The following is an 11,032-nucleotide window of genomic DNA, read 5'->3' on the forward strand; positions in this document are numbered from 1 at the left end:
AAGCTGATATATGTACTTGGTTGTGAAAGTTAACTGTAGTTGTAATACGTTTTATGTGATTTCAGTTTTTATGAATTTAAATTACCAGTATGAGATTAATTGTTTCAATGACATTTAGCAATTGAACTGGGAATACACAGGAAAATACTTGTTTATATCTAAAGCAAAGTTTTGACTTGGCTTCTTATCGTTATCAAATAATGCGAAACGGTATGAGATGGGTGTTTTCTTCTTTGTAAGTCAATTGATAAGCCCCTAATAAGAACAAAACAGTCTGTTATGTTTTCAAAAATGGTAAATTCTCTTTTATTTAATACATTAATTGAAAGACATAAATTAAAAATTGATCAATAACTTTATAGTGTAGGCTTGTACAGTGGACTCGGAATATTCCGAATTATTAGACCAATTTGGGGGCGTTACACGATTTCCGTTGAATTAACATTGGATAATCCGGCCTTCAATCAGTGGGTGTTAACCGACAAGCAATCAATTATCGGTGAGCTTAAAGTATGTGTCAGTCTTTGTTAATAAAACCTTGATAATTTTATAATTGCTTGTAAGAGAGCGCTTGGTATTTCATTTGATTTTTTCACGTCAAATACAGCAACATTAAATATAAATTGCTGAGATGAAGAATCACTATCTTTATAATATTTTGTTCATAACGACGCACAAGTGTTTTGTACGCACCCAAAGTAAAAACATAATAATTTTATATAATAAAGTTTTAAATGTACAGAAAGGTTTATCATATTTTTAAGTTCTGGGTATTCGAAGGTGCATTAAAATAATACTTTGGTATTCGAGGTACAATAATACTTGCGGTTTTGAGACAATTAAGTATTCCGTCATTGTATCGGTCCTGTACAATGTTGAAAGTGAAAGAGTCCACTGTATATTTTTAATTACATACACTTCTTCAATGATGGATGACAATTGGACCTCTTATTATATAATCCAACTCTGGCTTAATGAGATGCATGGATCAAAAATCAAGATGCCAAAAGGTGTCAATTTAAATTCTGTATCCAAATACCTTTAAATTAGTATGTGACTTTGAAATATGCTTGGAATATTTAAATTTGAATGTACCATAATATTACTTTTAAGAAAGAAGAGATTGAAAATTTTGGAAACAAATTGAACTCCATTGCAACCATTTGGCCAGAGCTGATCACATATATAGTTATAATAGACCCACTGTGTTATAAGATTATCAGTTATTTTTCTGTTGTATGATTTTTATTATGAAAATAAACCAATTTAGTTTGACCATTTTTTAGTTTTCTGCAAACACACAAAATGAAACAATAAAAGTAAACAAAAGATGGCATATACACATAGAAATTCTTTGTAGTGAGTGTTTGTAACAGTATGGCCAATTATTACTTTCTTAATTATTTGTTTTGTAAGATTAAATTATTCCTGGAAGTATTCAGCCAGGATATTTCTAATGTTAGTGCAGTCTGCATTGATTGCCTCTTCGTTACTTTGATTTGGCTGAGGCATTTGGTTTTCTCCCTTTGCTACATCCTCTAGCCATTCAACCCTAAATGGGTCTTTTGCTTGTTCGCATATGTTATGAAGTATGCAACAGGTCATAATAATATTGGGGACCTTGTCAACATTCATATCCAATCGCTTTAATAAGCAGCGCCAGCGACCTTTTAGGCGACCAAAGGAATTTTCTACCGTCATGCGTGAACTACTTAGCTTATAATTAAATGTCTTTTGTTTTTGGGTCAGGTGTCCATTGTCTGTGTATGCTTTCATTAGAAAGTTGGATAATGGATAAGCCGGATCACCTAACAAGACGATAGGCAGGCGCACATTATTGACATCAATCATCTTGCCGGAAAATAATGTCCCAGACAGCCCTTTTTCATATATTTTGGAGTTTGCATAGACTCGTGCATCATGAACACTTCCTGGCCACCCGATATTTAGGTCTGAATTCATAACGATCATTCACAACTGCTTGAACAATGATGGAATACCACCCTTTTCTGTTATGGAAGTCAGCATGGTTCATGCTCGGTCCTAATATAGGAATATGACTGCCATCTATTGCTCCACCTGCATTTGGAAATCCCCATTTTGACCGATACCCATTTACAACTCTATTCAGTTCTTCACCTGATGGAAATTTAATGAATTTGTCCTTGATCGAAATCAGGGACTCACAAAATATGTGTATAATTGAACACACGGTTGACCGGCCAACCCCAAATAATGCAGCCACAGTTCTGTACTCAGCATTGGTCCCTAAAACCCATAAACTTATGCCAACCTGAAAAAAAAGGGTTACCATACTTTAAATCGGAGGGGTAAAAGAGTGTTCTCAATATTTACAATCATTTTAGTTCAGTGATAAAAGCTATTATTCAGTCTAGTATTAAATTGACAAAACTAGATTTGTTTTTTACTAAGGCCATCTACATGTACAAACAAATATCTACTTCCAATCCAAATCAGTAGGCGGCCAACATAGAAAATAATAGTATGTGTTGCACGTTCTTATATTCTCCAAGCAGAAGTGAATATCTCAACCAATACAGCGATCATAAAATGCAAAATAGCCTACCTGTCGCTCAACAGATATTGGTTCCCTCATACTTGTTACTTGTTTCTCAAGAAATGGTCTCAAAATTCTGCACAGATATTCAAATGTACATTTTGACATTCTGAAGTTTTCCAAATACTGTATATCATCATAAAAGCTGAAAATAAAATGTAATGGAATTAGATTAGGTAAATAATTAAACTTAAAGTAGTCAATATCATCCAAAATCTGCAACATTGAAAACACAAAGTATTTGTCAATTTCAATCAACATTGATCTTGTGATCTTAACGGGGAAAAGATGGGTTTCTGATATCCAATATTTGAGACAAAACAAACATTTAACCATTGGTACACGAATTGTGTAATGCATTTCAGTGTCATTTGTAACAAGGGACTAGAAGAACGAGGCTAGACATATTCCCACAAGTCATATTCTTATCTGGAGAGCATGCACAATAAATACTATCAGTGTAGACTGGAATAACCAGTTGCTAGACATTGCCATTCGATTTAGACATCTAGAGTATTTCGACGAATATAACTAAATATTAGCAATTTAGCTCTTTTAAGCATGCAACTATTATTATTCGAAATTAAAAATTGTCTATATGGCACATATAATAGCACAGGCCTATTTGTGTGAAGATTGTTTTGTTTTTTTAGGTTGTTTTTTTTTGGGGGGGGGGGGGGACGTTATATTTTCTATAAATATTTAATTGATGACCCCTTGGTTAATATTTTTTTTATACACCTTGTCCGTGTACATATTTGACTACATTATAATGATTATAAATTTTTAAAAAAAATATATGAATATAATATATCAAACCAAACCTGTATGCGTGATTCCACCAATTGTCACTGTGATACCGTGACCATATTCTCCTGTTGGTTGGCATGAATATCACAGAAGTGCCACTCATTAGCATCAGAAAGAAGTACCTTTGTTGACTCTGTCGTTGTCTAAACTGTTTAATTCTATGTCTCAAAGCATTAGTATTCATTTCTAGGAAATGTGTATAAACTATCCGCGAGTAAGAGAAACAAATTTCGCGGATTTTTTTTCACAGGATGTTTACATATTCTACCAGGAAATGGCATGTACGCATGCGTAGTTAACTCTAACCTCCGACCGAAGAGGTCAGAATAGTTAAACTGGTTTGACTTATAGTACGTGTGAACGCAACACGACGCTGTCTTAAAAACCCCGGCGATTTTGAACTGGTTTAAAAATAAGCGTCTGAACGGGGTATTAGGTGAGGTCAAAATAGCGTCTATGATCTAAATAATTGTAAAATAGTCGACGTCACGTGATGTGCCGTTAAAGACTATAATACTATTATAATATTATCCCACGCCAAATTGTTTGATTTGCTTTGATACGGTAACCCCACCGGCGTACGCCATACGTACAGTAAACACCCCGATATAGCCATAACAAAGCTAGATAAAGAGTTATTTAAATACTGACTGAAATCAAATGGGGTTTAACGTCCTACTGTTCTGTTCCAAGCTGGGCTAATGAAGACGGGCATACGCCATACAGTGTGCTATGGGGGAAGTTTTGCCCGGACAGCGGCACCACGGCCTACTCTTATATCGAATTCCAACTGTCAAGGGATCTTTGAATTCCACCCTAATGTGTACACGGGACCTCGGTTTTTCGTCCCACCCGAACGACTAGACAGCTGTTCTTGTCAGGCCCCCCGTCCTGCATCACTGACAAGGGGGAACCACGAAGGAAAATCTGGATGAACTTTCTCGGCCAATGCATGGATCGAACACCTATGACAAAGAACTCTATAACTTTCATCAAATTGAACGATCATTTAGGTGCTTATGACTTTATGACCTCTGCTGGTTTTTGATAATGTTTCAGCTCTGTATAAACTTCTGTTAAGGCACGAACTGGCTATGATCTAATTAAATATGTAATTAATCCCATATGTCATTTACAAACTACATATGATCTGTGTACAAGCTCATTATGACTTCAAAGGAATATGCACTGGTCAGTAAGCATACCGTGACGAGATAATGATCATGAGTCGTATCTATTGTCCGAGGGTATATATTGAGGAGTTGGTGACAGTAAGACAGACGACTAGAGAGGAGGCGAGGCGCAGACGAGAGATCGGCGTATGGACTCACCGAGTTGGCAGAGGGGCGGAATGGTGGATTTAATATTGTTATATGTGTTCCTGTCGTAGTCTAGTTCCCGATGTAGTTTAGTTCATGCTGTTTATATGTAACCGTTTGATATTCTGTTCCGATGTAAATAAATCATAATATTGTATTTACTAAACTGATCTCTTATCACTAAGGTAGTGTTACACACCCGACTAAATACTGACTATTTGACTTGTAATACTATATGGGGGATATATTTATGTCACGCAACCTAAAATAGAATATGTAAAAGGCCATTTGGAGTTTTGTTGTTTTATCAAACCAATTTATTAAATTTACAAAAACAATATTTCAGTAACTTTCGCAATTCGATACAATTTGATTGAGAACCATAAGAATTCGTCCTACTGATATCGTGTTCGTCTAAAATCAGTATATCCTCGTCCAGGTCGTGTCGCACAGTGGTTTCATAACGACCGTTTCCCGGCACGGTTACTATAGTTACCTGATAGAATGTTTCTGTTCTGGAAGCCACGTGCTCAAATTCGACCATATTTTTGTTGGGTTTGTATTTTAAAATTTCTACAACTTGTTTTAAGCCAAGTAAAGCACATTTACTCCGATGAGAGGATGTTATATCGTTTAATTTCGATAAAACTGCGTGAAGTAAACGGACTAAAACAGGATCGGTCTGTAGGACTGGTTTCCAATCCAAACATGCACACCAATGTACTTTAATTCCAGCATGTGTACATGTTCGTTCTTGTGGAATTTCATTCAATAAACTTATTCCCCGTTTTGAAAGGTCACCTGTCTTGGTTCCACTAAACGAAAGTATGTCTTTTAAAGTTTCATGTATATCAAATGGCGTCGTTAAACGCTTACTATTAATTTTTAAGTTGTTTATTATATCCGGATAAACTTTTTCAACCCATGGAGGGAAACGCAATGCAAATAAAGGCATCCTTTCCTCCTGTTTTCCCTGAACTGTTGAGCGGAATGTCTCAAACCTTGATCCGTGATCAGCCATGAATATTAATAGCGTATCGTTTAAATATCCATTTGTATTTAAAAAGTTAAATAAATTAGCTATATCTTCATCCATATATTCCACATTGTTATTGTTACCGTGGCTTATTTCTCCATGAAAGCCAAACATAAACTTTCGTTTCGTTGGATACATGGTAAACATTCCTTTTAAATAATCTAAGAAATATTGATGTTTAGGTTTAGATCCATAACACAGCGGAAGGTTAACTGGTGGATCCTTCATAAATAAACTTAAAAATGAGTGGAGATAAGTTCGGAAGAAACCATACTTAAATTCGAGCACAAAATCAGCAGCTACAAAAAATGGTCTTAAGTAAAAATCTGTGGGCTGTTCCGCAAATCCGTTGGCTAGCATATGAAAGCATCCAATTCCCGGATCATCATCCGCCCAAAGAGTTAGGTATCCTGATTTTTTATATTCCTTCCATATAAGTGGAAATCCATCAGCGGTCGTAGCACCCGGGTAACCGTGTCGTATTTCCGGTAGTTCATCGGGTGTCTTTCCCGTTAAAATAGGAAACATTGCTGCTCTGGTTGCATCCCCAACTATATTATAACCCTCTAATTCAATGCCATTCAACACGTTTACAAAATAATCTCTAGATTTCTGAAGTTTTCTAATGGATGTCATCCGTGAAATTGAATCCAGGCCCATAATAAATACATTCAGGTCCAAAGGTTGACGTTTTAAATTTGAGGTTCGTGAATATAACTCTGGGTGAAATGCAACCCCGGCATGTCTGTTGGTATACGACTCGCCCGAACTTGATTCACATGCGACTCGGATAAAGTCATCCTTTAATACGGTTCCATTTTTTATATCTTTGACAACTTCCCCTTCGACTGTATTAAAATCATCCTTACGAAACAGGGGATATATATCACACGTAATATCGCCGTAAAGTTTTTGTGAATTTGCATAGATAAAGAACGTTCCATTATCGATATATACCCAATTTCCCTTTTTGGCACATTGTAGTTTGGGTAGTTTGTGAAAATACTGCGTAAGTAATTGATTAAATGGATCTAATTTGGGGTGAACACATGCTAATTTTGAATTAGTTTTATCGGAATTTTCACTCTCCAAATGGGTCGAATGGCTGTCGATAAAGTGTTGCTTCAAGAGTGCATTATAAAACTCCTCCTCGTGTACAGACATGGGTTCGTACGTACTATGATTGTTCCTTAGAACGACGTGTTGGTTAAATATGTCCCAGATAACATCAGTCTGCAATATCAAAAACACAACAAGAGTACACGACATCACAATATATTTTTTCTTTCGTTTCACGATCAAATAAACATAATGCTTGATATATCGGTGTAGGTTCCACATAATATCCATCACACAGACAGAAGACAAACAAGAGCAACCATATACAGCATGAAGGAGTCTGTAGCCTGCAAAAGAACCGGTCAATATTTAGGCTGTTGTGTGACACCGCGGTTCTACACTCCTCACGCGAAAGCTTTCTTATCGTTGTGACTGGTCCGCGGTGAATTATCCTGTATTACACATTTTACCGTGAACTACGATGTATGTTTCAATGAAATCTATTTCCATATACTTCCTTTATTTCTAAATAATTTCAAGAATAGTTTTAGAATTTTTTCGGCACCGACCAAAAGGTTAACATTGACGCCTCATTAACTATTTCATTCCTCTCACTGTCAGCGATAGTGAATGGAGGTCAATATTTATAAACTTCTCACTCGTCTCAGTAATAGTCTATAGTATAAACTTCTCACACTGTCTCGGAAGATAACACCTAAATGATACGGATAAATATAGCTACCAGTAAAGCCGGTAACAGGTCATGCAATTATTAATCACGCCATTCTTCGAGAGCTAGCTGTAGACAGGCAGAGGCAATTATCTGTAGGACAACAAATTATCACGTGACTCGCTGATAACAAGGATCGTGTGGGGATGAAAAGGCTGTTATAGTTTAAACTATATTTTATTCAATAAACTGAAATGGATTGAACAACAGGCAAAGGCCTATATAAGTTCTCTCCAAACATATAAAATAGTTTAATCTTATGTTTACAGTAAGGCTGTTGTACATAATCAGATTATTTCAACTTACTTATCCGATGGAAATACAGCTGTATAGGAGATATTTTAAAAGTGATAGGCACTGCATGTTTCAACATCTTAGATTTGACCACAATTTGACGCTTGAAACTACGTTAACAGAGAAAAAGTCTAATATTGCATCATGATTACTGTTTTAAAGTATTTTCGTGTTTGATTTATATTGAATTTATCTCATCTTTTTTACCGAATGCTATTATACGAGTGGTAACCTATTAAACAATTGAGTAGTTAGAAATTGTTCTAATAATTTGATCAACATTCTATATCCTCTGCAGATCGTATAAAAGTGTAATGACCAGATCCAGCAGCGCCACATGTAATATTAGATAAATATTTTGGTGGCCCGCTTTTTAAAAAGACTGAAGCAGTTGATATTTTAATTTTGATTTTTTTAAATAAAAATTAAATAACACATTTGATGATTAACCATGCAGTTTCTGTAATTGGAGTGGTATGTGGTTGTTTATAAGTTAGTACCATGTTCTATAGATTTTGGATCTTAACAACCAAAATATACATTAACCAAAAAAACACACAGTTCTTCAATCACTACTATAAACGTACCAGAAACCTGACCAATTCTGGTTATTCAAACAGAAATCGTCCTTATGTGACTTCTACGACAATCAGTGATTTGACAACGCGGTGTGGTAAATGCAGTACGCCATATCACATGATGTGTAGTTTCTGTCTGGTTGTGTTTGTAATATCAAATCGATATCTGAGCTGAATCTTTCCGCTTGAATTGAACAGTTCCAACCCAAATATCACCAATAGCCCGGTGGCACGATTTACCCGAAACCACGACAGTCATACGGTTACATCTTCTATTTATGACAATAGCGTCATAAATAGATCTTTGCCTTTGTCCAAAATTTGTGCATGGCCAAAAAGGGTCAACCCCCAAACGATAGAAATAAGCTTTTTTTTCTGGCAATAGAACTGACCAACATACTGATAGCACAAACATTAAATCTGCTTCGGTTTATACTCAAACTAATTAATGGCGGCATGACTCACTACAACATGTGGTGGTCGTTTTTTAAAGGAATATAATTTATGCGATCTCGATAAGTGATTTATTACAATTTCATTAATTACGAATAATGAAACAGATATATAATTGAAATAATAAACCAAATGATGAAATAAAAATTAATGAGACGCTGCCACCGAGATTTTATTGACCAAACAGACATGATGTACGGCCAATAAATGAAATGGGGTTTAATGTCCTACTGTTCTGCTCCTAATCTGGGCTAATGAAGACGGGCATACGCCATACAGTTGCTATGAGGGAAATTTTGCCCGGGCAGCGGCGCTACGGCCTACTCTTATATCGAATTACAACTGTCAGGGGATCTTTTACGTGCACGCCAATGTGTACACGGGACCTCGGTTTTTCGTCCCATCCGAAGGACTACACAGCTGTCCTTGTCAGGCCCTCCATCCTGCATAACTGACAAGGAGAAACCACGCCGGAAAATCTGAATGAACTTTCTCGGCCAATGCAGGGATCGAACACCCGACCTCCAGGCTAGCGAGCCAGCGTCTTACCCACTTAGCCACGTGATCCCCGTACGGCCAATAAAGATGTAACTTCCATATCATAGAACAAATACATATATACATACATAAAAAATAATATTACATCACATTTAAAACTATTACGAATAATTAACCTATTATTTTAACACGTACTACCTGTAACAGAGTGATTTATACCTGAAGTTGACGTTTATATTATGTTCGTTATTTATTTTTAATAAATAACCTGGTGTGACAATCTGATCTATAACTGAAGTTGACGTTTAAACTCTCGACAACTTCTGTGAAGACACGTTCTTAATAAACATCTAGTTAATTCAAGATGTTCTTCAACAAGCTACACATGATCCGCGTGTAAAACTAGACTGAACTTCAAAGAGAATGTATTAGTTGTCAGTTCATTATACCTTGACCTGACAATGACTTTTAAAGAAATATGCAGTTTAATTACAAACACCATAATTGATAATAAACAATACCATATATGATTATCACTCCTGTCCACCTCAGCTAAATGTTAGAGGCTTTATAAGCAGACGTTTAATGACAGCAAGTCAGACTTGGAATAGAGCTCCTCTCGATTTGTGTCTATTTCATGTTCTCAATAAAGGTCTTATATACATTATGATATTCTGTTATCTGTAAGAAAGTGTTACATACCCAGGCCTACTATAGACAGAACTGACTATGGCGTTTTCGCAGCCATATTGGAATTGTGACGTCATCATGAATCGATGGGCAATTGCCCAAGGAACACGCATGAGCAGTTTCATGACGATCGTACATGAATTGACAGAGCCTTTATCTTTCAAAGAGCGTCGCCCCCAAGAACAAGATGATTAGCGCTTAGGGAACAATTCGTTGACCAAAAATCAAAAACGAGTGTCAAATATCAACACACACTGATCAGCAGTGAATATTCACTAGACTGCTAATATCACTGAGAGGGATGACATCGGTGCGGGTTAATTAGCTCACAATATTAAAGATACATTATGTAAGATTTAGATAAAGAGCTAGCCATTCTTGCTCTAATAGTTCGAAAATAGATAATGTAAAATGAATAATTTGCAAGCGAGGATATTAGACTTTGAAGGTTTGACAAGACGTGTGCAATAATTTCAACCACCGTCCTGGTTGTTCGAAGCCAAGTCTCGCTCCTCTATTTTTAGCAAAAAAAATAAATTTTTTTTCGGGCAATGAAAAATTCGACGACCTTTTTTTTCTATTAACGTTTAGAGAAAAAATATAACTAACTTATTTCTATGAGATCCACACTGTCCGAAAATTACTTTCTCAGCTTAGCTACTCATACGTACGCGGCGCGAACGTCTGTCAAAACTCTAAAACTACACTGACGCAACGTATCACGTATACGATACGGATACGCGATACGGATGTGAAAGGATTTGATAACACTTATCTCTAGGTTATCCTGCTGCATACGTTCAACGCCATGGGTGTCTATTCCTATCAATTGTAAACGGGCTGGCATACATTTTGATTTAGATTTGGCTTCCTCTTTGCGACCACACTGCACACATGGGTGACGACTCAGGGCATCAGCATTGTTGTGCACTCGCCCAGGCCTGTGTTGTATATCAAAATTATATGGAGCTAGTTGTTCAAGCCAAC

General features: G+C 36.2%; 1 protein-coding gene and 1 long non-coding RNA gene across 2 annotated transcripts; both read right to left on the bottom strand.

Annotated features, from left to right (window-relative positions):
* Window positions 1-224: 224 nt before the first annotated feature.
* Window positions 225-4,141, bottom strand: LOC126828158 (uncharacterized). Its single transcript, XR_007682914.2, has 3 exons — window positions 3,403-4,141; window positions 2,588-2,723; window positions 225-2,293 (listed from the first exon to the last, which is right to left on the bottom strand). It is a non-coding gene; the product is annotated as an uncharacterized LOC126828158 (long non-coding RNA).
* Window positions 4,142-5,003: 862 nt separating this feature from the next.
* LOC126828145 (uncharacterized) lies at window positions 5,004-7,619 on the bottom strand. Its single transcript, XM_050557743.2, has one exon. It carries the CDS (start codon window positions 7,091-7,093, stop codon window positions 5,015-5,017), a length of 2,079 nt encoding a protein of 692 aa, XP_050413700.1. The 5' UTR covers window positions 7,094-7,619; the 3' UTR covers window positions 5,004-5,014.
* Between the last annotated feature and the right edge of the window lie 3,413 nt (window positions 7,620-11,032).

Source organism: Patella vulgata, chromosome 7 (assembly GCF_932274485.2).
Source record: "Patella vulgata chromosome 7, xgPatVulg1.2, whole genome shotgun sequence".
Classification (NCBI taxonomy): domain Eukaryota; kingdom Metazoa; phylum Mollusca; class Gastropoda; family Patellidae; genus Patella; species Patella vulgata.